The sequence below is a fragment of the Pezoporus flaviventris genome, unplaced genomic scaffold (genome assembly GCF_033815535.1).
Source record: "Pezoporus flaviventris isolate CSIRO_AGI_PZ_B2104156 unplaced genomic scaffold, CSIRO_AGI_Pfla_v1 ptg000107l, whole genome shotgun sequence".
Classification (NCBI taxonomy): domain Eukaryota; kingdom Metazoa; phylum Chordata; class Aves; order Psittaciformes; family Psittacidae; genus Pezoporus; species Pezoporus flaviventris.
The window spans coordinates 372692-397752 of NW_026892655.1; the positions used below are offsets into that span (position 1 = coordinate 372692).

The 25061-nt window shown below is 57.4% G+C and overlaps 7 protein-coding genes and 1 pseudogene across 7 annotated transcripts; 5 read left to right on the top strand and 3 right to left on the bottom strand.

Annotated features, from left to right (window-relative positions):
- Positions 1-2001: 2001 nt before the first annotated feature.
- LOC133281758 (feather keratin Cos1-2-like) lies at positions 2002-2391 on the top strand. Its single transcript, XM_061477559.1, has one exon. The coding sequence runs from the start codon at positions 2003-2005 to the stop codon at positions 2333-2335; it is 333 nt and encodes a 110-aa protein (XP_061333543.1). The 5' UTR covers position 2002; the 3' UTR covers positions 2336-2391.
- A 2659-nt stretch (positions 2392-5050) lies between these two features.
- Positions 5051-5851, top strand: LOC133281708 (feather keratin Cos1-1/Cos1-3/Cos2-1-like). Its single transcript, XM_061477493.1, has one exon. The coding sequence runs from the start codon at positions 5241-5243 to the stop codon at positions 5544-5546; it is 306 nt and encodes a 101-aa protein (XP_061333477.1). The 5' UTR covers positions 5051-5240; the 3' UTR covers positions 5547-5851.
- A 1929-nt stretch (positions 5852-7780) lies between these two features.
- On the bottom strand, positions 7781-8952 carry LOC133281693 (feather keratin Cos1-1/Cos1-3/Cos2-1-like). Its single transcript, XM_061477473.1, has one exon. It carries the CDS (start codon positions 8381-8383, stop codon positions 8078-8080), a length of 306 nt encoding a protein of 101 aa, XP_061333457.1. The 5' UTR covers positions 8384-8952; the 3' UTR covers positions 7781-8077.
- Positions 8953-10727: 1775 nt separating this feature from the next.
- Positions 10728-11574, bottom strand: LOC133281726 (feather keratin Cos1-2-like). Its single transcript, XM_061477514.1, has one exon. The coding sequence runs from the start codon at positions 11572-11574 to the stop codon at positions 11242-11244; it is 333 nt and encodes a 110-aa protein (XP_061333498.1). The 3' UTR covers positions 10728-11241.
- A 2448-nt stretch (positions 11575-14022) lies between these two features.
- Positions 14023-14786, top strand: LOC133281764 (feather keratin Cos1-2-like). Its single transcript, XM_061477568.1, has one exon. It carries the CDS (start codon positions 14107-14109, stop codon positions 14437-14439), a length of 333 nt encoding a protein of 110 aa, XP_061333552.1. The 5' UTR covers positions 14023-14106; the 3' UTR covers positions 14440-14786.
- Positions 14787-17165: 2379 nt separating this feature from the next.
- On the top strand, positions 17166-17787 carry LOC133281732 (feather keratin Cos1-2-like). The gene has a single exon (XM_061477528.1). It carries the CDS (start codon positions 17354-17356, stop codon positions 17657-17659), a length of 306 nt encoding a protein of 101 aa, XP_061333512.1. The 5' UTR covers positions 17166-17353; the 3' UTR covers positions 17660-17787.
- Positions 17788-20294: 2507 nt separating this feature from the next.
- LOC133281709 (feather keratin Cos1-1/Cos1-3/Cos2-1-like) lies at positions 20295-20793 on the bottom strand (annotated as a pseudogene).
- A 1495-nt stretch (positions 20794-22288) lies between these two features.
- Positions 22289-22952, top strand: LOC133281779 (feather keratin Cos1-1/Cos1-3/Cos2-1-like). The gene has a single exon (XM_061477598.1). It carries the CDS (start codon positions 22355-22357, stop codon positions 22649-22651), a length of 297 nt encoding a protein of 98 aa, XP_061333582.1. The 5' UTR covers positions 22289-22354; the 3' UTR covers positions 22652-22952.
- Positions 22953-25061: the final 2109 nt, after the last annotated feature.

The following is a 25061-nucleotide window of genomic DNA, read 5'->3' on the forward strand; positions in this document are numbered from 1 at the left end:
CTGCACGTTCCCGATGAACGGAAACATCGCAGGTAATGACACGGCACGTGCTGCTGATTCCCTCTATGCTGCCCTTGCGCTTCCAGGTTTACGTCATGTCTGTTCCCTCACTATTGCTTCTTCTGAGCGCTGGGATGAGAGGTGCCATGATTTCCGGGACAAGCGTGCATCAGTGTGGGCAGAAGACACAAAGCAAGTGCCAGAGGGGTCCATTGCAGGCCGGTGATGTCAGCCTGGGGTCACTGGGCTGGGTTTTGTATGATTCCGCTGAGAGGAAGCGCCCCAGCTGCTCCCGGCCCTCCCGTCCTTGATTCTTCCCCAGAGGCTCCTCTGAGTCAGTGCCTTGTCCTCTCTTTCCTTCCATCCCGTTACCTGAGGGGACACAGACAGGGTCACAGCACTCGGGTCTCCCTCAGGAGAACCCCAAACCCAAGCCAATTCTTTTCATGCTGCCTCCAGGCTGCCTCCAGAGGCTGAGCTGCTTCCCAGGACTCACGTGAAAACTTCGGCAGCCCAGGGATGTGCTGTGCCCGTGGGGATGGGGGAGCTTTTTGCCATGACTGTGGAGCCCTTTGCCATGACTGGCCCATGTCCAGAGCCAGGAGCTATACGAAAAGGAACGAGAACCTAGGGAGGCTGGGAGGAGGAAGGAGGTGAACATCAGGGCTGCAGCCAATGGCACCAGAAAAGAGCTTCTGAGAGGATGATCTGTGCACTGCTGCCACCTACCCAGCTACCCTCCACCTGCAAATGATGGGGTGCTGGCCAGAAAGTGGGTCTCTGAGCAGTGGGTGCTTTCCTGGAGCTCTGGAAGGCAGCAGGCTCCTGGCATCTCTGGCAAAGCCCAGTGTGACCATATCGGCTGCGATACTTTCAGTTCTCTTCCTAGCAGCTGATGCAGTGCTGTCCTTTGGCTTTAGCCTGAGAACACTGGGGATTCACTGATGGTTTAGCTGTTGCTCAGTAGCTCTTATACTGATCAAGGACTTTTCAGTATTTGTGCTCTGTCAGTGAGGAGAAGCACAGGAAGCCAGGAGGGAACAGACAGGACTTGACCCAAACTAGCCAAAGCGATATTCCTTACCATGTCATGTTGGGACAGCAGCTGTGGGGAGTTAGCCGGAAGGGACTGATCACTGCTTGGGCCGAGCTGGTGTCAGTCAGTGGGGGCTGAGCAATTGCATTGAGCATCACTGGTGTTTTGGCACCTGAGGCGCTTCCTCTCAGTGGAATCATACAAAACCCAGCCCAGTGACCCCAGGCTGACATCACCGGCCTGCAATGGACCCCTCTGGCACTTGCTTTGTGTCTTCTGCCCACACTGATGCACGCTTGTCCCAGAAATCATGGCACCTCTCATCCCAGCGCTCAGAAGAAGCAATAGTGAGGGAACAGACATGACGTAAACCTGGAAGCGCAAGGGCAGCATAGAGGGAATCAGCAGCACGTGCCGTGTCATTACCTGCGATGTTTCCGTTCATCGGGAACGTGCAGGACAATCGTTGCCTGTGCAGTGCCTGCCTTTGTGCCTGAGGCACTGCGGGGGCAGTATAAAAGCCAGCCCAACGGGTCACTCTCTCCAGCTCTTCTGCCTCCAACCTCTCCTTGGGAACCAGGTGAGCTGGAGCCCCCATTCTCACCCACTCCTCCCATGGGACAGGGTGCAGCCTGCAGGGACATCTCCGCTGATACCTGCTCCTTGGTGCTGTGTTAGTGCTCCGAGGTGGTGGCGGTGGGAGAGGGCAGAGCAGAGAGGGTCTGTCATGCCGAGAGCCTGGGGATGGGCCGGGGTGGCTCTTTGGCTGCACACTGGTGCTAAGATGCTCAGTGAAGGTGTGGCAGGGCTGAGGCAAAGGGTCCCTTGTTCCCCGTGCGCAGGCTCCAGCTCCCCACGGGAGGTGCCTTGTGCTCCCTTGGGTGTCTCTGCAGGCTGCTCCTCACGGGTCCCTGTGCTCTGCTCCCTCCCTGCCCTCTCTGCCAGGTGAAGCTGCAGCCCCGAGCCATGTCCTGCCCGGAGAAGTGCCAGACGTGCGAGCCCTGCCAGCCCTGCCGGCCCTGCCAGCCCTGCGGCCCGACCCCGCTGGCCAACAGCTGCAATGAGTGCTGTGTCAGGCAGTGCCAGAGCTCCACCGTCGTCATCGAGCCCTCCCCGGTGGTGGTGACCCTGCCCGGCCCCATCCTCAGCTCCTTCCCTCAGAACACCGTTGTGGGCTCCTCCACCTCCGCCGCCGTTGGCAGCATCCTCAGCTCCGAGGGAGTGCCCATCAACTCCGGGGGCTTCGACCTCTCCTGCATCACCAACCGCTACTGCGGCTCCAGGTGCAGACCCTGCTAAAGCCGCCGCTGACAGCCCAGCCAAGGAGCCCCGCGAACCCAGCAGATGACGCCAGACTGAACGACGGAGACTGCGGCCGTGCCTCGGAGAGGGGCTGAGCGTGCCCCGCTCCTCCTCAAAGGGAGGCAGCCCTGGGCAAGGGGCCAGCCCGGGCTCTCTGCAAACACGGCCGCTGCCTCTCATTCCCTTCCTCCACTCTCTGCTTTCCCTCCTTTGCCTTTCTTGCTTTCTGCCCCCTGCAGCCTTGAGGGCCAGTGAAGACAGCTGATGGGGAACTTGCCCACTAATGGTTTTTGTGTGGCACTGATCCTTGGCTGCTCATAGGAACCCTTAACCTGTGGCCTCCTCTCGAGACATCGTTTCCCTCTTTGGACTCATTAAACTCTGATGCATCCCAGTCTCTGGCTCTATGTAGTCCTTTCCTCTCTGGATGCTCTCGAATGCTGTCCAGGGAGCAAAGAGATATGCTGGCAAGTGTGTGAACCACTGGATTCTTTCTCATTCCAAGTGCACTGGGAGTGTGGAAATATACTCCTTGGGCTCCCAGCATGCCCTACAGAGTGTGATGCCAACCTGAGCTCTCTTCCACTTGGAAAGATGCCAGTGCTGCAGGAGGCCCTGGGATGTCAGCAGCCCAACCGGCACCCGAGGCAGCTCCTGTGTGCATGGAGCTGTGCCAGGGGAGAAGGCTCAGAGGGAAGGGGGCAGCGGGGATGCAAGGAGGGGATGGTAAGAGAGATCACCTTGGCTAGAGCCCAGAGCCTCCTTCTCCTCCTCGCCTTCCCACCCATCTTCAGCAGGAAGAGACACGCCGTGTGTCCGAGGACAAGGACAGCAAGGCCATGTTGCCTGTTCCTCTATCACCCCCATAGAGTGCCCCACGCAGCCCCAGGGGTTCAGTGCACAGATGTGCAGGGCGGATGTCACTCGAGACTGCACATCCCCAACCGCCAGCACACAGCCACCCCGTGGCAAAAGGGTTATTCACATACGCCTGCAAGAGGACACTGATGAGTGCCTGACAAGTCCTGCCATGGTGATGTGGCGTTTGGGGTATTGCTGTTCATGTGAGGCTGTGCCAAGAGCGTTGCGGGGCTGTGCTCTGCCCATGGCTGGGAACCTGCCGCAAGTCGCACGTTCCCAGGCAGGCAAGCACAACGACCAAGTGACATCATTGCCCTTCATCCTCTGAGGGGAGCAACAGAGGGAGAAAGAGCCTGCTCCCGGAAGCACCGAGAGAAAGCAGGAAGAAAACATATACAAGACACACACTCACAGCACAGGCAGTTGCCATAATGGGCGCAGAACCAAAAGGACCTTGGCTGTCTCCCAGAGCCACTCTGCTGCTTTCTCCCTCTCCTTGCCCAAGAGGACAGGAGGAGAAAGTCAGGAGAAAAAGGTCACGGGTTGAGATAAACACAGAGACATAAGTACCAATTGCGATCAGGGCTGAAACAGACCTGACGTGATGGACATTCATTGAACCTATCGCCAATGGAAAAGAGTAGGACGGGGAGGAAATTCCAAAGCCTCTGAACATAGGTTCACCTCATCCCCAAATACCTTCACCCCATCCCCCCTCTTTTTCACAGACCCCATTCCCTCCTTCATTCACTGCTTCACCATTCAGCAGCACAGCGGGATGTGCCCTGGGGCCTTGTTTTCAGCGCACAACGGGTTCTGAACATGTAAAGTGGGACATTGCTGGATCTGCTCATGAAAAGGCTTTTGGTGGTTCACCTGTATCACAAGCACAAGCGATGGTGTGCCTGTACCCTCATGATGAGGGTCACACGAGGAGGGACCGAGACACGCGTGCTCATGGAACCCTGCCCATATCTGTACGCTCACACAATGCCAGAAACATCAGCACGTGGGGACTCTGCTGAGGAGATGCTGGGACAGCACTGGCACAACAGGGCTCAGGTAGGGCAGGGAAGGACCAGGCCCCAGACATGCTCCTGGTGTTCCCTGAGGACCCACAGAACCTGCACAGAGCAGGGATGAGGCACAAGAGCCCAGCACAGGTGTCCTGAGAGCACTCTTGGTGTTGCAGTAGGGTCCAGCCCTGCCAGCAGAAGCCCATCTGCACACAGCAATGGCCTTCCCTCAGAGAGCTGAGGGGAGCAAGAGGAAAGGCTGTGCCATGTCCTCTCCTGTGGCAGTCCTTGGGCATGCGGAAGAGAAGCACGAGAGCGGTGCCCATTTCCCACAGCGTGGCCACAAGCAAGCCCACAGGAATGAGCCAGGAGCACATCCCCTGCCTGCACGGGATGCACCAGCCCTTGATGGGAGGCTTCTGCTGCGCTCACGTGGTTCTGCCCCGGAAACCCTTGGGCTTCTCACCCCGGCACTGACAGAAGCCTTCCTATGGCAAAGCACATGAGCCGGGAAATGAAAAGGCAGCAGTGCCGGAAACCGGGACACGGCCCCTGCCATTACCTGGGAGGGTTTGAATTTGCCATGGGCTTGCCAGGAAATTCCTGCTGCCACAGAGGTGCCTGTGGGCCTGAGGCACTGCAGGACGACTATAAAAGGCAGCCCAGGTCTGTGCTCCTCATCCACTTCTCTGGCCTCCTTCTCCTGGCAATCAGGTGAGTTCAAAGCCTCTTCTGCTGCTGCTTCCAGAGCAGGTCGTTCCTCCCCGGGGCTCTCAGCTGATGGGGGCTGTGCTAGCGCAGGCCTGGGAGCTGCTTCTCGGGGGGCAGAGGGAAGGGGAGAGAAGGGCTTGTGCAGAGAGAGGCTGGGACTGAGCTGAGGCGGCTGCTGGGCTTGGAGGTGGTCAGCGTGTGCTGGGCCAGGAGGTGCCTTGGCTTGCCCAGGCTTGGGTGCAGAGCTGCTGCTGCCGTGTCCCATCCTCTGCTTGCCCCTGCCCTGTGTCCAGGTGAAGCTCCAGCATCCAGACATGTCCTGCTGCAACCCGTGCGTGCCCTGCCAGCCCTGCGGCCCGACCCCGCTGGCCAACAGCTGCAATGAGTGCTGTGTCAGGCAGTGCCAGAGCTCCACCGTCGTCATTGAGCCTTCCCCCGTGGTGGTGACCCTGCCCGGCCCCATCCTCAGCTCCTCCCCTCAGAACACCGTTGTGGGCTCCTCCACCTCCGCCGCCGTTGGCAGCATCCTCAGCTGTGAGGGAGTGCCCATCAACTCCGGGGGCTTCGACCTCTCCTGCATCACCAACCGCTACTGCGGCACCAGGTGCAGACCCTGCTAAAGCTGCTGGCTGCGTCCTCAGGCAGGAACATCCACGACCTCACACCATGGATCTGCACAGGAGATAGAGCTTCGCGGCGCTGTTTCCTTCTCCCACTGTCCTCTCCATTCCTTTCCTGTCTCCACCTCCCGCACCAGTCCCGTGGGGACCTCTTGGCCTCCCTCCCTCCCTCTCTCCCTCCCAGTGAGGGACAGGCAGACGGACACCCTGCAGGAGCTGCACCGCCTCTTGGTGGCTGCCCCTGGTGCTCCCTGGGAGCCACCTCCTTTTCTTCTTTACCCTCATTAAAGTTGTGCTGCATCCAAGCCTGGGCCTCTGAGTCCTCCTTCCTTCTGTGGGAAATTCTCAAGTCTGCTTCCCCTTGGAGGTCATAAATACATCCGTGGCTACTCCGCCAACAATGGCCATCAGTGAGAGCATGGCTCCGAAGGGTGGCAGGAGTGGGCATGAGACAATACTGCTCAGGAATAGCACACATCTTCTCTGCTCTTCTCCCTGAGTTCTTCTCCCCTACATCACCCAGCACACCACCCTTACATGCCCAGGGCACATGGGCACAGGCAGATGAGATCCTGCCTCATACAGGCCTTCAGTACCTGGGAGGGGCCGGCTCTTTCCAGGTATGCAGGGCTGAGGTAACCCATCACTTGGGACTGGCATCAGCCAACCCAGGCTGTCCAACTGCGTCCCCACTTCCTGTGAACTCAGCCCCCCCAGCAGGATCTCATTGTATTTCAGGAAAAGACCTTTAAGATCATCAAGTGCAACCCTTCCCCAGCACAGCCAGATCCACCAGTAATCATTGTCACTAAGGCCCTCATGTGCGCATTGTTTAAGGCTCCCGGGGCTGTTCAAATTGCACCCCTTCCCTGGGCAGCCTGTTCCAATTCCTGATCACACTCTTGATGTAGAAATTGGCCCTAATCTCCACTCTAAACCTCCCCTGGCGTAGCTTGAGGCATTTCCTTTTGTCCTATGACTTCTTACCGGGCAGAAGAGCCCGACCCCACCTCACTACAACCTCCTGTCAGGTAGCTGGAGAGAGAGAGAAGATCCAGACTAAAGTTCCCTATGTCCTTTAGCTGTTCCCCATCACACCGTGCTCCAGGCCCTTCACCAGCTCCACTGCCCTTCTCTGGCCCCGCTCCGGCACCTCAATGTGTCTCTTGTAGTGAGAGGGCCCGAAGTGAACAAGGCGTTCGAGGTGAGGCCGCACTGCCCTGGCCCTCCTGGCCACACTATGTCTGATCCACAACAGGATTCCATTTGCCCTCTTGGCTGCCTCGGCACTATATTGGCCATATTCAGATCCATCAGTACCCCAAGGTCATTTTCCAGAATCAGCTTTCCCAGCACACTTTCTGGGTCAGGAGAGTTGCAGGGGGTTGTTGTGGCCCAAATGCAGGATACAGCACTTTGCCTTGTTGAAACTCATTCTATTGGGCACAGCCCATGGATCCAGCTTGTCCAGATCCCTCTCCTGAGATTCCTACCCTTCGGAAGATCAACACTCCCACCCAACTTGATGTTGTCCACAAAGTCATTGAGGGTGCCCTCCATCCCCTCATCCAGATCCTCGGTGAAAACATGAAACAACACTGGACAGCGTCCTCAGCCCTTCCGTCATCAATCAGGTTGGTCACTTTGTCATAGAAAGAGATCAGGTTGGTCAAACAGCACCTGCCCTTCAGGAACCAGGACTGGTGAGTAATGGTGGAGACTGGCTTGGCAAGCTGCACTGGCACATCCTTCAGTATTCCTGGGTGCAACCTTTCGGACCCATAGAAATGTGTACGAGTAAGCGGAGCAAAATTTATTCATGATTTATGGGGATTTTTATCAGCTCCCCATGTGTGTCACCTGACTTGGGGGACTCTGATGTTACCACTGTCATTTTCCTTCCTGGGTTACCTCAGCCCTGCATGCAAGTATAGAGCTGGGCCCTGCCTGGTGCTGTAGGACTCTATGAGGTAGGATCTCATCTGTTTGTGTCCACGTCTGCTGGGCATGTAGGGGTAGTGTCCTGGGTGATGTAGGGGAGAAGAAGGCAGAGAGGAGGCTGTGGGCTGTCCCTGGACACTATGGTTTCCTCACGGCAATTCCTGCCACCCTTTGGAACTAGCTCTCACTGATGGCCACGGCCAGTGGAGTAGCCAAGGATGTCTTTGTCACCTCCAAGGGGAAGCAGACTTGAGGATTTCCCACAGAAGGAAGGAGGACTCGGAGGCCCAGGCTTGGATGCAGCACAACTTTAATGAGGGTAAAGAAGAAAAGGAGGTGGCTCCCAGGGAGCACCAGGGGCAGCCACCAAGAGGCAGTGCAGCTCCTGCAGGGTGTCCGTCTGCCTGTCCCTCACTGGGAGGGAGGGAGGGAGGCCAAGAGGTCCCCACGGGGCTGGTGCGGGAGGTGGAGACAGGAAAGGAATGGAGAGGAGAGTGGGAGAAGGAAACAGCGCCGCGAAGCTCTATCTCCTCTGCAGATCCATGGTGTGAGGTCGTGGATGTTCCTGCCTGAGGACGCAGCCAGCAGCTTTAGCAGGGTCTGCACCTGGTGCCGCAGTAGCGATTGGTGATGCAGGAGAGGTCGAAGCCCCCGGAGTTGATGGGCACTCCCTCACAGCTGAGGATGCTGCCAACGGCAGCAGAGGTGGAGGAGCCCACAACGGTGTTCTGAGGGAAGGAGCTGAGGATGGGGCCGGGCAGGGTCACCACCACGGGGGAAGGCTCAATGACGACGGTGGAGCTCTGGCACTGCCTGACACAGCACTCATTGCAGCTGTTGGCCAGCGGGGTCGGGCCGCAGGGCTGGCAGGGCACGCACGGGTTGCAGCAGGACATGTCTGGATGCTGGAGCTTCACCTGGACACAGGGCAGGGGCAAGCAGAGGATGGGACACGGCAGCAGCAGCTCTGCACCCAAGCCTGGGCAAGCCAAGGCACTTCCTGGCCCAGCACACGCTGACCACCTCCAAGCCCAGCAGCCGCCTCAGCTCAGTCCCAGCCTCTCTCTGCACAAGCCCTTCTCTCCCCTTCCCTCTGCCCCGAGAAGCAGCTCCCAGCCCTGCGCTAGCACAGCCCCCATCAGCTGAGAGCCCCGGGGAGGAACGACCTGCTCTGGAAGCAGCAGCACAAGAGGCTTCGCACTCACCTGATTGCCAGGAGAAGGAGGCCAGAGAAGTGGATGAGGAGCACAGACCTGGGCTGCCTTTTATAGTCGTCCTGCAGTGCCTCAGGCCCACAGGCACCTCTGTGGCAGCAGGAATTTCCTGACAAGCCCATGGCAAATGCAAACCCTCCCAGGTAATGGCAGGGGCCGTGTCCCGGTTTCCGGCACTGCTGCCTTTTCATTTCCCGGCTCATGTGCTTTGCCATAGGAAGGCTTCTGTCAGTGCCGGGGTGAGAAGCCCAAGGGTTTCCGGGGCAGAACCACGTGAGCGCAGCAGAAGCCTCCCATCAAGGGCTGGTGCATCCCGTGCAGGCAGGGGATGTGCTCCTGGCTCATTCCTGTGGGCTTGCTTGTGGCCACACTGTGGGAAATGGGCACCGCTCTCGTGCTTCTCTTCCGCATGCCCAAGGACTGCCACAGGAGAGGACATGGCACAGCCTTTCCTCTTGCTCCCCTCAGCTCTCTGAGGGAAGGCCATTGCTGTGTGCAGATGGGCTTCTGCTGGCAGGGCTGGACCCTACTGCAACACCAAGAGTGCTCTCAGGACACCTGTGCTGGGCTCTTGTGCCTCATCCCTGCTCTGTGCAGGTTCTGTGGGTCCTCAGGGAACACCAGGAGCATGTCTGGGGCCTGGCCCTTCCCTGCCCTACCTGAGCCCTGTTGTGCCAGTGCGGTCTCAGCATCTCCTCAGCAGAGTCCCCACGTGCTGATGTTTCTGGCATTGTGTGAGCGTACAGATATGGGCAGGGTTCCATGAAGATATGCCTGAGCACACGTGTGTCAGTCTGTCCTTGTGTGACCCTCATGATGTGCAGAAACTGTTGTATACTGACCACAAATCCCCTGTCCACATCCTGCTGTGCTGCTTAATGGTGGAGCTTTAACTAAGGAGGGAAGTTGAGTCTGTGAAAAAGAGGTGGGATGGGGTGAAGGTGTTTCAAGGGTGGTTTTGTCCCTTATCCGAACAGATTCCAGAGCAGAAACTGCCGGTCCCTTGATCATATCAGACCTCATTCACATGCTTATCTTATCCATATCAGGCATTCCCCATTTGCCCTCTTTCGCAACACATTTCCTGCCAGGTTTTCTGAGACCCATCGAGAAAATCTCATTTGTCTTTGTTGCCCTTATTTACTGAGTTGTAAGTACCAAATGCTGTTCCTCATGATTTGCAGGCTATAGGAGAGGACAGAGATAGGCAGATTGGCACAGTATGGTTCTCTTCTGGCATGGTGGCAGGAGGCCATTCTGTGCAAGGCTGAGCTGGGGGAAGATGGCCCTCAGTTCTCCCCAGGCAGCCCTATATTGTCCTTATACACCCAGAGGTATGCAGGCGAATATAATATTCCTGTCAGGGGCTGGGCTGAGTGGCCATAGGGAGAACAAGACGGTGGTGAGAGCTTCTAGCAGGGAACTCTTCTTCCTCAGCACCCTAGCATAGGACTGCACTTGCCATAAAGGGAGAATGGCCTGAGCTCTTTACACAACACCATGGCAGGACTTGTCAGGCACTCATCAGTGTCCTCTTGCAGGCCCATGTGAATAACCCTTTTGCCACGGGGTGGCTCTGTGCTGGCAGTTGGGGATGTGCAGTCTCAAGAGACATCCGCCCTGCACATCTGTGCACTGAACCCCTGGGGCTGCGTGGGGCACTCTATGGGGGTGATAGAGGAACAGGCAACATGGCCTTGCTGTCCTTGTCCTCGGACACACGGCGTGTCTCTTCCTGCTGAAGATGGGTGGGAAGGGGAAGAGGAGAAGGAGGCTCTGGGCTCTAGCCAAGGTGATCTCTCTTACCATCCCCTCCTTGCATCCCTGCTGCCCCTTCCCTCTGAGCCTTCTCCCCTGGCACAGCTCCATTGCACAGGAGCTGCCTCGGGTGCCGGTTGGGCTGCTGACATCCCAGGGCCTCCTGCAGCACTGGCATCTTCCCAACTGGAAGAGAGCTCAGGTTGGCATCACACTCTGTAGGGCATGCTGGGAGCCCAGAGTGTGTATTCCTGCCATCCCAGTGCACTTGGAATGAGAAAGGGTCCCGTGGTTCACACACTTATTCCCTCCCAGAATATGTCCTTGCTCCCTGGACAGCATTCGAGAGCATCCAGAGAGGAAAGGACCACACAGAGCCAGAGACTGGGATGCATCAGAGTTTAATGAGTCCAAAGAGGGAAATGATGTCTCGAGAGGAGGCCACAGGTTAAGGGTTCCTATGAGCAGCCAAGGATCAGTGCCACACAAAAACCATTAGTGGGCAAGTTCCCCATCAGCTGTCTTCACTGGCCCTCAAGGCTGCAGGGAGCAGAAAGCAAGGAAGGCAAAGGAGGGAAAGCAGAGAGTGGAGGAAGGGAATGAGAGGCAGCGGCCGTGTTTGCAGAGAGCCCGGGCTGGCCCCTTGCCCAGGGCTGCCTCCCTTTGAGGAGGAGCGGGGCACGCTCAGCCCCTCTCCGAGGCACGGCCGCAGTCTCCGTCGTTCAGTCTGGCGTCATCTGCTGGGTTCGCGGGGCTCCTTGGCTGGGCTGTCAGCGGTGGCTTTAGCAGGGTCTGCACCTGGAGCCGCAGTAGCGGTTGGTGATGCAGGAGAGGTCGAAGCCCCCGGAGTTGATGGGCACTCCCTCGGAGCTGAGGATGCTGCCAACGGCGGCGGAGGTGGAGGAGCCCACAACGGTGTTCTGAGGGAAGGAGCTGAGGATGGGGCCGGGCAGGGTCACCACCACCGGGGAGGGCTCGATGACGACGGTGGAGCTCTGGCACTGCCTGACACAGCACTCATTGCAGCTGTTGGCCAGCGGGGTCGGGCCGCAGGGCTGGCAGGGCCGGCAGGGCTGGCAGGGCTCGCACGTCTGGCACTTCTCCGGGCAGGACATGGCTCGGGGCTGCAGCTTCACCTGGCAGAGAGGGCAGGGAGGGAGCAGAGCACAGGGACCCGTGAGGAGCAGCCTGCAGAGACACCCAAGGGAGCACAAGGCACCTCCCGTGGGGAGCTGGAGCCTGCGCACGGGGAACAAGGGACCCTTTGCCTCAGCCCTGCCACACCTTCACTGAGCATCTTAGCACCAGTGTGCAGCCAAAGAGCCACCCCGGCCCATCCCCAGGCTCTCGGCATGACAGACCCTCTCTGCTCTGCCCTCTCCCACCGCCACCACCTCGGAGCACTAACACAGCACCAAGGAGCAGGTATCAGCGGAAATGTCCCTGCAGGCTGCACCCTGTCCCATGGGAGGAGTGGGTGAGAATGGGGGCTCCAGCTCACCTGGTTCCCAAGGAGAGGTTGGAGGCAGAAGAGCTGGAGAGAGTGACCCGTTGGGCTGGCTTTTATACTGCCCCCGCAGTGCCTCAGGCACAAAGGCAGGCACTGCACAGGCAACGATTGTCCTGCACGTTCCCGATGAACGGAAACATCGCAGGTAATGACACGGCACGTGCTGCTGATTCCCTCTATGCTGCCCTTGCGCTTCCAGGTTTACGTCATGTCTGTTCCCTCACTATTGCTTCTTCTGAGCGCTGGGATGAGAGGTGCCATGATTTCTGGGACAAGCGTGCATCAGTGTGGGCAGAAGACACAAAGCAAGTGCCAGAGGGGTCCATTGCAGGCCGGTGATGTCAGCCTGGGGTCACTGGGCTGGGTTTTGTATGATTCCGCTGAGAGGAAGCGCCCCAGCTGCTCCCGGCCCTCCCGTCCTTGATTCTTCCCCAGAGGCTCCTCTGAGTCAGTGCCTTGTCCTCTCTTTCCTTCCATCCCGTTACCTGAGGGGACACAGACAGGGTCACAGCACTCGGGTCTCCCTCAGGAGAACCCCAAACCCAAGCCAATTCTTTTCATGCTGCCTCCAGGCTGCCTCCAGAGGCTGAGCTGCTTCCCAGGACTCACGTGAAAACTTTGGCAGCCCAGGGATGTGCTGTGCCTGTGGGGATGGGGGAGCTTTTTGCCATGACTGGGGAGCCTTTTGCCATGACTGGGGAGCCCTTTGCCGTGACTGGCCCATGTCCAGAGCCAGGAGCTATACGAAAAGGAACGAGAACCTAGGGAGGCTGGGAGGAGGAAGGAGGTGAACATCAGGGCTGCAGCCAATGGCACCAGAAAAGAGCTTCTGAGAGGATGATCTGTGCACTGCTGCCACCTACCCAGCTACCCTCCACCTGCAAATGATGGGGTGCTGGCCAGAAAGTGGGTCTCTGAGCAGTGGGTGCTTTCCTGGAGCTCTGGAAGGCAGCAGGCTCCTGGCATCTCTGGCAAAGCCCAGTGTGACCATATCGGCTGCGATACTTTCAGTTCTCTTCCTAGCAGCTGATGCAGTGCTGTCCTTTGGCTTTAGCCTGAGAACACTGGGGATTCACTGATGGTTTAGCTGTTGCTCAGTAGCTCTTATACTGATCAAGGACTTTTCAGTATTTGTGCTCTGTCAGTGAGGAGAAGCACAGGAAGCCAGGAGGGAACAGACAGGACTTGACCCAAACTAGCCAAAGCGATATTCCTTACCATGTCATGTTGGGACAGCAGCTGTGGGGAGTTAGCCGGAAGGGACTGATCACTGCTTGGGCTGAGCTGATTGTCAGTGAGTGGGGGCTGAGCAATTGCATTGAGCATCACTGGTGTTTTGGCACCTGAGGCGCTTCCTCTCAGTGGAATCATACAAAACCCAGCCCAGTGACCCCAGGCTGACATCACCGGCCTGCAATGGACCCCTCTGGCACTTGCTTTGTGTCTTCTGCCCACACTGATGCACGCTTGTCCCAGAAATCATGGCACCTCTCATCCCAGCGCTCAGAAGAAGCAATAGTGAGGGAACAGACATGACGTAAACCTGGAAGCGCAAGGGCAGCATAGAGGGAATCAGCAGCACGTGCCGTGTCATTACCTGCGATGTTTCCGTTCATCGGGAACGTGCAGGACAATCGTTGCCTGTGCAGTGCCTGCCTTTGTGCCTGAGGCACTGCGGGGGCAGTATAAAAGCCAGCCCAATGGGTCACTCTCTCCAGCTCTTCTGCCTCCAACCTCTCCTTGGGAACCAGGTGAGCTGGAGCCCCCATTCTCACCCACTCCTCCCATGGGACAGGGTGCAGCCTGCAGGGACTTCTCCGCTGATACCTGCTCCTTGGTGCTGTGTTAGTGCTCCGAGGTGGTGGCGGTGGGAGAGGGCAAAGCAGAGAGGGTCTGTCATGCCGAGAGCCTGGGGATGGGCCGGGGTGGCTCTTTGGCTGCACACTGGTGCTAAGATGCTCAGTGAAGGTGTGGCAGGGCTGAGGCAAAGGGTCCCTTGTTCCCCGTGCGCAGGCTCCAGCTCCCCACGGGAGGTGCCTTGTGCTCCCTTGGGTGTCTCTGCAGGCTGCTCCTCACGGGTCCCTGTGCTCTGCTCCCTCCCTGCCCTCTCTGCCAGGTGAAGCTGCAGCCCCGAGCCATGTCCTGCCCTGAGAAGTGCCAGACGTGCGAGCCCTGCCAGCCCTGCCGGCCCTGCCAGCCCTGCGGCCCGACCCCGCTGGCCAACAGCTGCAATGAGTGCTGTGTCAGGCAGTGCCAGAGCTCCACCGTCGTCATCCAGCCCTCCCCGGTGGTGGTGACCCTGCCCGGCCCCATCCTCAGCTCCTCCCCTCAGAACACCGTTGTGGGCTCCTCCACCTCCGCCGCCGTTGGCAGCATCCTCAGCTGTGAGGGAGTGCCCATCAACTCCGGGGGCTTCGACCTCTCCTGCATCACCAACCGCTACTGCGGCTCCAGGTGCAGACCCTGCTAAAGCCACCGCTGACAGCCCAGCCAAGGAGCCCCGCGAACCCAGCAGATGACGCCAGACTGAACGACGGAGACTGCGGCCGTGCCTCGGAGAGGGGCTGAGCGTGCCCCGCTCCTCCTCAAAGGGAGGCAGCCCTGGGCAAGGGGCCAGCCCGGGCTCTCTGCAAACACGGCCGCTGCCTCTCATTCCCTTCCTCCACTCTCTGCTTTCCCTCCTTTGCCTTTCTTGCTTTCTGCCCCCTGCAGCCTTGAGGGCCAGTGAAGACAGCTGATGGGGAACTTGCCCACTAATGGTTTTTGTGTGGCACTGATCCTTGGCTGCTCATAGGAACCCTTAACCTGTGGCCTCCTCTCGAGACATCGTTTCCCTCTTTGGACTCATTAAACTCTGATGCATCCCAGTCTCTGGCTCTATGTAGTCCGTTCCTCTCTGGATGCTCTCGAATGCTGTCCAGGGAGCAAAGAGATATGCTGGCAAGTGTGTGAACCACTGGATTCTTTCTCATTCCAAGTGCACTGGGAGTGTGGAAATATACTCCTTGGGCTCCCAGCATGCCCTACAGAGTGTGATGCCAACCTGAGCTCTCTTCCACTTGGAAAGATGCCAGTGCTGCAGGAGGCCCTGGGATGTCAGCAGCCCAACCGGCACCCGAGGCAGCTCCTGTGCAATGGAGCTGTGCCAGGGGAGAAGGCTCAGAGGGAAGGGGGCAGCGGGGATGCAAGGAGGGGATGGTAAGAGAGATCACCTTGGCTAGAGCCCAGAGCCTCCTTCTCCTCCTTGCCTTCCCACCCATCTTCAGCAGGAAGAGACACGCCGTGTGTCCGAGGACAAGGACAGCAAGGCCATGTTGCCTCTTCCTCTATCACCCCCATAGAGTGCCCCACGCAGCCCCAGGGGTTCAGTGCGCAGATGTGCAGGGCGGATGTCACTCGAGACTGCACATCCCCAACTGCCAGCACACAGCCACCCCGTGGCAAAAGGGTTATTCACATACGCCTGCAAGAGGACACTGATGAGTGCCTGACAAGTCCTGCCATGGTGATGTGGCGTTTGGGGTATTGCTGTTCATGTGAGGATGTGCCAAGAGCGTTGCGGGGCTGTGCTCTGCCCATGGCTGGGAACCTGCCGCAAGTCGCACGTTCCCAGGCAGGCAAGCACAACGACCAAGTGACATCATTGCCCTTCATCCTCCGAGGGGAGCAACAGAGAAAGAAAGAGCCTGCTCCCGGAAGCACCGAGAGAAATCAGGAAGAAAACATATACAAGACACACACTCACAGCACAGGCAGTTGCCATAATGGGCGCAGAACCAAAAGGACCTTGGCTGTCTCCCAGAGCCACTCTGCTGCTTTCTCCCTCTCCTTGCCCAAGAGGACAGGAGGAGAAAGTCAGGAGAAAAAGGTCACGGGTTGAGATAAACACAGAGACATAAGTACCAATTGCGATCAGGGCTGAAACAGACCTGACGTGATGGACATTCATTGAACCTATCGCCAATAGAAAAGAGTAGGACGGGGAGGAAATTCCAAAGCCTCTGAACATAGGTTCACCTCATCCCCAAATACCTTCACCCCATCCCCCCTCTTTTTCACAGACCCCATTCCCTCCTTCATTCACGGCTTCACCATTCAGCAGCACAGCGGGATGTGCCCTGGGGCCTTGTTTTCAGCGCACAACGGGTTCTGAACATATAAAGTGGGGCATTGCTGGATCTGCTCATGAAAAGGCTTTTGGTGGTTCACCTGTATCACAAGCACAAGCGATGGTGTGCCTGTACCCTCATGATGAGGGTCACGCGAGGAGGGACCGAGACACGCGTGCTCATGGAACCCTGCCCATATCTGTACGCTCACACAATGCCAGAAACATCAGCACGTGGGGACTCTGCTGAGGAGATGCTGGGACAGCATTGGCACAACAGGGCTCAGGTAGGGCAGGGAAGGACCAGGCCCCAGACATGCTCCTGGTGTTCCCTGAGGACCCACAGAACCTGCACAGAGCAGGGATGAGGCACAAGAGCCCAGCACAGGTGTCCTGAGAGCACAAGAGCACTGCTGGTATTGCAGTAGTGTCCAGCCCTGCCAGCAGAAGCCCATCTGCACACAGCAATGGCCTTCCCTCAGAGAGCTGAGGGGAGCAAGAGGAAAGGCTGTGCCATGTCCTCTCCTGTGGCAGTCCTTGGGCATGCGGAAGAGAAGCACGAGAGCGGTGCCCATTTCCCACAGCGTGGCCACAAGCAAGCCCAGAGGAATGAGCCAGGAGCACATCCCCTGCCTGCACGGGATGCACCAGCCCTTGATGGGAGGCTTCTGCTGCGCTCACGTGGTTCTGCCCCGGAAACCCTTGGGCTTTCATCCCGGCACTGACAGAAGCCTTCCTATGGCAAAGCACATGAGCCGGGAAATGAAAAGGCAGCAGTGCCGGAAACCGGGACACGGCCCCTGCCATTACCTGGGAGGGTTTGCATTTGCCATGGGCTTGTCAGGAAATTCCTGCTGCCACAGAGGTGCCTGTGGGCCTGAGGCACTGCAGGACGACTATAAAAGGCAGCCCAGGTCTGTGCTCCTCATCCACTTCTCTGGCCTCCTTCTCCTGGCAATCAGGTGAGTGCGAAGCCTCTTGTGCTGCTGCTTCCAGAGCAGGTCGTTCCTCCCCGGGGCTCTCAGCTGATGGGGGCTGTGCTAGCGCAGGGATGGGAGCTGCTTCTCGGAGGGGGGCAGAGGGAAGGGGAGAGAAGGGCTTGTGCAGAGAGAGGCTGGGACTGAGCTGAGGCGGCTGCTGGGCTTGGAGGTGGTCAGCGTGTGCTGGGCCAGGAGGTGCCTTGGCTTGCCCAGGCTTGGGTGCAGAGCTGCTGCTGCCGTGTCCCATCCTCTGCTTGCCCCTGCCCTGTGTCCAGGTGAAGCTCCAGCATCCAGACATGTCCTGCTGCAACCCGTGCATGCCCTGCCAGCCCTGCGGCCCGACCCCGCTGGCCAACAGCTGCAATGAGTGCTGTGTCAGGCAGTGCCAGAGCTCCACCATCGCCATCCAGCCCTCCGCCGTGGTGGTGACCCTGCCCGGCCCCATCCTCAGCTCCTTCCCTCAGAACACCGTTGTGGGCTCCTCCACCTCTGCTGCCGTTGGCAGCATCCTCAGCTGTGAGGGAGTGCCCATCAACTCCGGGGGCTTCGACCTCTCCTGCATCACCAACCGCTACTGCGGCTCCAGGTGCAGACCCTGCTAAAGCTGCTGGCTGCGTCCTCAGGCAGGAACATCCGCGACCTCACACCATGGATCTGCACAGGAGATAGAGCTTCGCGGCGCTGTTTCCTTCTCCCACTGTCCACCTCCATTCCTTTCCTGTCTCCACCTCCCGCACCAGCCCCGTGGGGACCTCTTGGCCTCCCTCCCTCCCTCCCTCTCAGTGAGGGACAGTCAGACGGACACCCTGCAGGAGCTGCACCGCCTCTTGGGGTCTGCCCCTGGTGCTCCCTGGGAGCCACCTCCTTTTCTTCTTTACCCTCATTAAAGTTGTGCTGCATCCAAGCCTGGGCCTCCGAGTCCTTATTCCTTCTGCAGGAATTCTTCTGTTTCCTGTATTATTTCTCCTCTGAGTGACACAATGGCTTCACTGTTCTTATATATCCATTTAGACATAAACCATTGGCTAAATCTTTGACTACGTGTGCATCCACTGGAACTACACTAACCTCTGAGAAGTGGTTTAGGAAGCAGGGGTGTCATTTCTTGATGTCGTAAACGTATTTCTTGTTTTCACTTAAGATTGAAGCGCACCAGTTCATTTGCAACAGCCAGACAAAAGGCCAGGGAAATGGCTTTCCTGGTGACGAGGGCAGTCTTCCTTATTTATGACTCAACAGTGGTGGAACGGGGTGTTGCTGTCACTACACATCAGTTCCTTTGTGCCATTGTTTCCTCTTCATACTTTTCCTCTTCTGCATCATGAGCCTTTAGTTTAGGCCGCAGTCTTTCAAGGCCTGCTCCAGTGTACGCCTTATTCATGTGCTGAAGTCCTTTCTGGGTAGGCTGCTCCAATGTGGATTTTCCAGTGGACACAGCTCTGCCAGGAGCCTGCTTCAGCACGATCTCTGCGCAAGCCATTGTTCCTGTAGGGAATATCAGCATGGTCTGGCATGGAATCGTCCATGGGCTGCAGTGTGGATTTCTGCTCCACCACGGTCTTTCCTTTGGGCTGCACGGGAATCTCTCCCCCATCACCTGGAGCACCTTCTCCACCTCTTCCTGCCCTGGCCTTGCTGTTTACAGGACTGGTTCTCAAGTGGGTTTTCCCTCACTTCCTGGGCAGTGTTCTGCCCTTTCTTAAACACCTTTCCACAGAGACACCACCAGAGTGATGGGCTCAGCATTAGGCAGCACCGAGCCCATTTTGGAGCTGGCTGGATCTGACTCTATCAGACATGGGTGAAGCCCCTGGATTGTTCTCACAGAAACCACCCCGGCACCCTTCCTCCTCCTGCTACCAAAGCCTTGCCACACAAGCCCAGGGGAGTGGGTCCAACAGAGCATGAGGCACAATTACAGAAATAGAAGTTTCAAAGGAAAATGTCCATGGTAGATCCTTTAGGAAGTGGAAGTGCTGGAGGTAATTATGGTGATCTCCTTAACGTTATCATCATCAGATCTCAACTGCTGTATCCCACATTCACCCTGGGCCTCTTTGACACTCCTCCAGGCACTTTCCCAAAGGATTCTGCCCATCAGGTCACCAAGAGGATAAAAATCTGCTCTTTACAGGGTTGCATTTTCGCCTTCTGCTTTCACAGCCACTGCAGACTCTGGACAGGAGAGCTATCCCAGCCTTTCTCCAGAATCCCAAAAGCTCATAGGGCTGCAAGTGGACACAGACCTTAAAGTCAACCTGTGTGTGTTCTGGCTCAGGCTCTTGCCTTCCAAATACCTGGGGTCAAGCTGGAAAGACATGTCAGTGAGTGTGCTGGTTTTGCCTGGGATAGGGTTAAGCATCTTCATAGTAGCTCTCAGGGGCTACGATGTGGATTTGTGCTGAAAAGAGTGTGGATAACCCAGGGATGTTTTCACTGTAGCTGAGCAGTTCTTATACAGCAGCAAAGCCTTTTCTACTCCATAGACTGCACTACACCCATTTTTGAAAAGGAGGAAAGGAAGATCCAGGGAATTGAAGCGCCTGACAAATTCTGGTGCCTTCTACAAGGGGGGATTTGACACTGTCCTGCACAACATCCTTGTCTCTAAATTGGAGAGGCATGGATACGATGGAAGGACCACATAGCTGGTAAAAAATAGGCTGAATGTTTGCACTCAAATCGTCTCCTCTGGGGACAGGCTGAGATAGCTGGGATGGTTCAGCCTGGAGAAGAGAAGGCTGCAGGAGACCTGGAAGCAGCATCCAGTGCCTAAAGAGGGACAACAGGAAAGCTGGAGAGGGGCTTTTGACAAAAAAACATGTACTAATAGGACAACAGTAACTGATTTAAACAGGAGGAGGGTAGATTTAGATGAAATTGTACGCAGAAGCTCTTCCCTGTGAGGGTGCTCCCTGGCAGTGCTCAAGGCCAGGTTGGACACAGGGTCTTGGAGCAAGCTGCGATCATGGAACCTGTCCATACTGGTGGTAGGGGAATTGGAATGAAATGAGGTTTAACGTCTCTTCCAAACCAAAATGTTCTATGGTTCTATAACTTCATGAAACAAGAAATTAATTTAATAAGTTTACAAGTGACAAAATCCACCGCAGTGACGCTGATCCCTGCCACCTCCGACTTTTCCCCTGAACAGAGTGGAAGGGTGGCAGCAGAAGGAATAAGGACTTGGAGGCCCAGGCTTGGATGCAGCACAACTTTAATGAGGGTAAAGAAGAAAAGGAGGTGGCTCCCAGGGAGCACCAGGGGCAGCCACCAAGAGGCAGTGCAGCTCCTGCCGGGTGTCCGTCTGCCTGTCCCTCACTGGGAGGGAGGGAGGGAGGCCAAGAGGTCCCCACGGGGCTGGTGCGGGAGGTGGAGACAGGAAAGGAATAGAGAGGACAGTGGGAGAAGGAAACAGCGCCGCGAAGCTCTATCTCCTGTGCAGATCCATGGTGTGAGGTCGTGGATGTTCCTGCCTGAGGACGCAGCCAGCAGCTTTAGCAGGGTCTGCACCGGGTGCCGCAGTAGCGGTTGGTGATGCAGGAGAGGTCGAAGCCCCCGGAGTTGATGGGCACTCCCTCACAGCTGAGGATGCTGCCAACGGCGGCGGAGGTGGAGGAGCCCACAACGGTGTTCTGAGGGAAGGAGCTGAGGATGGGGCCGGGCAGGGTCACCACCACAGGGGAAGGCTCGATGACGACGGTGGAGCTCTGGCACTGCCTGACACAGCACTCATTGCAGCTGTTGGCCAGCGGGGTCGGGCCGCAGGGCTGGCAGGGCACGCACGGACTGCAGCAGGACATGTCTGGATGCTGGAGCTTCACCTGGACACAGGGCAGGGGCAAGCAGAGGATGGGACACGGCAGCAGCAGCTCTGCACCCAAGCCTGGGCAAGCCAAGGCACCTCCTGGCCCAGCACATGCTGACCACCTCCAAGCCCAGCAGCCGCCTCAGCTCAGTCCCAGCCTCTCTCTGCACAAGCCCTTCTCTCCCCTTCCCTCTGACCCCCTCCGAGAAGCAGCTCCCAGGCCTGCGCTAGCACAGCCCCCATCAGCTGAGAGCCCCGGGGAGGAACAACCTGCTCTGGAAGCAGCAGCACAAGAGGCTTCGCACTCACCTGATTGCCAGGAGAAGGAGGCCAGAGAAGTGGATGAGGAGCACAGACCTGGGCTGCCTTTTATAGTCGTCCTGCAGTGCCTCAGGCCCACAGGCACCTCTGTGGCAGCAGGAATTTCCTGGCAAGCCCATGGCAAATGCAAACCCTCCCAGGTAATGGCAGGGGCCGTGTCCCGGTTTCCGGCACTGTTGCCTTTTCATTTCCCGGCTCATGTGCTTTGCCATAGGAAGGCTTCTGTCAGTGCCGGGATGAAAGCCCAAGGGTTTCCGGGGCAGAATCACGTGAGCGCAGCAGAAGCCTCCCATCAAGGGCTGGTGCATCCCGTGCAGGCAGGGGATGTGCTCCTGGCTCATTCCTGTGGGCTTGCTTGTGGCCACACTGTGGGAAATGGGCACCGCTCTCGTGCTTCTCTTCCGCATGCCCAAGGACTGCCACAGGAGAGGACATGGCACAGCCTTTCCTCTTGCTCCCCTCAGCTCTCTGAGGGAAGGCCATTGCTGTGTGCAGATGGGCTTCTGCTGGCAGGGCTGGACCCTACTGCAACACCAACAGTGCTCTCAGGACACCTGTGCTGGGCCTACAGTTGTGGGCTCCTCCTCTGCAAACCCTTGGGCTTCTCATCCCGGCACCTACAGAAGCCTTCCTATGGCAAAGCACATGAGCCGGGAAATGAAAAGGCAGCAGTGCCGGAAACCGGGACACGGCCCCTGCCATTACCTGGGAGGGTTTGCATTTGCCATGGGCTTGCCAGGAAATTCCTGCTGCCACAGAGGTGCCTGTGGGCCTGAGGCACTGCAGGACGACTATAAAAGGCAGCCCAGGTCTGTGCTCCTCATCCACTTCTCTGGCCTCCTTCTCCTGGCAATCAGGTGAGTGCGAAGCCTCTTGTGCTGCTGCTTCCAGAGCAGGTCGTTCCTCCCCGGGGCTCTCAGCTGATGGGGGCTGTGCTAGCGCAGGGATGGGAGCTGCTTCTCGGGGGGCAGAGGGAAGGGGTGAGAAGGGCTTGTGCAGAGAGAGGCTGGGACTGAGCTGAGGCGGCTGCTGGGCTTGGAGGTGGTCAGCGTGTGCTGGGCTGGGAGGTGCCTTGGCTTGCCCAGGCTTGGGTGCAGAGCTGCTGCTGCCGTGTCCCATCCTCTGCTTGCCCCTGCCCTGTGTCCAGGTGAAGCTCCAGCATCCAGACATGTCCTGCTGCAACCCGTGCGTGCCCTGCCAGCCCTGCAGCCCGACCCCGCTGGCCAACAGCTGCAATGAGTGCTGTGTCAGGCAGTGCCAGAGCTCCACCGTCGTCATCGAGCCTTCCCCCGTGGTGGTGACCCTGCCCGGCCCCATCCTCAGCTCCTTCCCTCAGAACACCGTTGTGGGCTCCTCCACCTCCGCCGCCGTTGGCAGCATCCTCAGCTGTGAGGGAGTGCCCATCAACTCCGGGGGCTTCGACCTCTCCTGCATCACCAACCGCTACTGCTGCAGACCCTGCTAAAGCTGCTGCCAGCATCCTCGGGCAAGGACCTCCACGACCTCACACCATGGATCTGCACAGGAGATAGAGCTTCACGGCGCTGTTTCCTTCTCCCACTGTCCTCTCCATTCCTTTCCTGTCTCCACCTCCCGCACCAGCCCCGTGGGGACCTCTTGGCCTCCCTCCCTCCCTCCCTCTCAGTGAGGGACAGGCAGTCGGACACCCTGCAGGAGCTGCACCGCCTCTTGGTGGCTGCCCCTGGTGCTCCCTGGGAGCCACCTCCTTTTCTTCTTTACCCTCATTAAAGTTGTGCTGCATCCAAGCCTGGGTCTCCGAGTCCTTATTCCTTCTGTGGGAAATCCTCAAGTCTGCTTCCCCTTGGAGGTAGTAAAAACATCGGTGGCTACTCCACCGACAATGGCCATCAGTGAGAGCATGGCTCCGAAGGGTGGCAGGAGTGGGCATGAGGAGACAAGACTGCTCAGAAGAGCACACGGCTTCTTCTCTGATCTTCTCTCTGCCATCCTCTCTCCTACCTCAGCTAGTACGCTATCTCTGCATGCCTAGCACACATGGGCACAGGCAGATGAGATCCTACCTCATGCAGTCCTTCTGCACCTGGCAGAGCCCAGCTCTCTCTAGGCATGCAGGGCTGAGGTAACCCAGCACTTAGGAAAATGACAGTGGTAACACCAGAGTTCCCCAGGTTAGGTGACAGACATGGGGAGCTGATAAAAATCCCCACAATCCAGGAATAAGTGGTGCTCCACTTAGACATACACCTGTCTATGGGTCTGGAAGGTTCCAAGCAAGAGGGCTGAAGGATCTGGCAGAGGAGCGTGCCAAGCCACTCTCCATCACTGATCAGCAGTCCTGGTGTAGTGGGCAGATCCCCAGATGTTGGAGGTTGGCCACTGTGATGTTTCTTTAGAAAAAGGCAGGAAGGATTTTCCCAAAGCTCCAGGCCTGTCAGCCTGAGCTCGGTGCTGGGGAAGGTCATGGAGCAGATGATCCTTGGTGAGACCATAAGGCACTTACTGGAAAATGTAGGTATCAGACCCATTTCACACGGGTTCCTGAAGGGCATGTACTGTTTGACCAGCCTGAACTCTTTCTATGACAGGGTGACCCACCTAGGTGATGAGGGAAAGGCTGTGGACATTGTCTATTTGACTTTCCTGAAGCTTTTGACACTGTCCCATATCGTTCTGCTGGAGAAAGTGGTTCCTCATGGCCTGGAAGTGTGGATTCCTTGCTGGATTGAAAATGGCTCGAAGGCGGATTCCAAATAGTGGTCATAAATGGCGTCACATCTAGTTGGCGACTGATTACTAGTGGTGATCCTCAGAGTTTGGTCTTGGGGCCAGTGTTGTTTACAATCTTCGGTGGTGATCTGGGTGAGGGGATGGAGGGCACCCTCAGTGACTTTGTGGACAACACCAAGTTGGGTGGGAGTGTTGATCTTCCGAAGGCTAGGAATCTCTGGAGGGGGATCTGGACAAGCTGGATCCGTGGGCTGTGGCCAATGGAAGAGGTTCAACAAGGCAAAGTGCTGTAGCCTGAGTTTGGGCCACAACAACCCCCTGCAAAGCTCCAGGCCTGGGGAAGAGTGGCTGGAAACTGCCCATGAAAAGGACCTGGGGGTGCTGGTTGGTGGATGTGAACACGGCCCATGTAATGCCCAGGCAGCCAAGAAGGCCAAGGGAATCCTAGTCTGGAACAGACATAGTGTGGCTAGCAGGACCAGGGCATTTGAGGCTGCACCTAAAATCCCGTGATCATTTCTGTCCCTCTCACTACAAAAGACACATTGAGGTGCTGGAGTGGGGCCAGAGAAGGGCAGTGAAGCTGGTGAAGGGCCTGGAGCACAGTGTGATGGGGAACAGCTAAAGCACATAGGGAACTTTAGTCTGGACCTTATCTCTCTCTCCAGCTACCTGACAGGAGGTTGTAGTCAGGTGGGGTTGGGCTCTTCTGCCCGGTAAGAAGTTATAGGACAAAAGGAAATGCCTCAAGCTACACCAGGGGAGGTTTAGAGTGGAGATTAGGACCAATTTCTACATCAAGAGTGCGATCAGGAATTGGAACAGGCTGCCCAGGGAAGGGGTGCAATTTGAACAGCCCCGGGAGCCTTAAACAACGTGCACATGAGGGCCTTAGTGACAATGATTACTGGTGGATCTGGCAGTGCTGGGGAAGGGTTGCACTTGATGATCTCAAAGGTCTGTTCCAACCTCACTGATTCTATGATTTTATGAGAGGGGCCAGGATTTAGAGCATTAGCCAGGGCTGGAGACCAAGGCCTACAAAGGAAATTTTCAAGTATCATTGAAAAGCACATCTACGTTTGCATTCTTAAGGAAGCCACATTCATTTCATCAGGGAAGATGAGCACCTGAAATAGGATGAGATCCTGCTGGGGGTGCTGGGT

Excerpts from the sequence above, each read along its gene's own strand:
- LOC133281758 (XM_061477559.1), top strand. The coding sequence starts at position 2,003 with ATGTCCTGCCCGGAGAAGTGCCAGACGTGCGAGCCCTGCCAGCCCTGC.
- LOC133281708 (XM_061477493.1), top strand. The coding sequence starts at position 5,241 with ATGTCCTGCTGCAACCCGTGCGTGCCCTGCCAGCCCTGCGGCCCGACC.
- LOC133281693 (XM_061477473.1), bottom strand. The coding sequence starts at position 8,383 with ATGTCCTGCTGCAACCCGTGCGTGCCCTGCCAGCCCTGCGGCCCGACC.
- LOC133281726 (XM_061477514.1), bottom strand. The coding sequence starts at position 11,574 with ATGTCCTGCCCGGAGAAGTGCCAGACGTGCGAGCCCTGCCAGCCCTGC.
- LOC133281764 (XM_061477568.1), top strand. The coding sequence starts at position 14,107 with ATGTCCTGCCCTGAGAAGTGCCAGACGTGCGAGCCCTGCCAGCCCTGC.
- LOC133281732 (XM_061477528.1), top strand. The coding sequence starts at position 17,354 with ATGTCCTGCTGCAACCCGTGCATGCCCTGCCAGCCCTGCGGCCCGACC.
- LOC133281779 (XM_061477598.1), top strand. The coding sequence starts at position 22,355 with ATGTCCTGCTGCAACCCGTGCGTGCCCTGCCAGCCCTGCAGCCCGACC.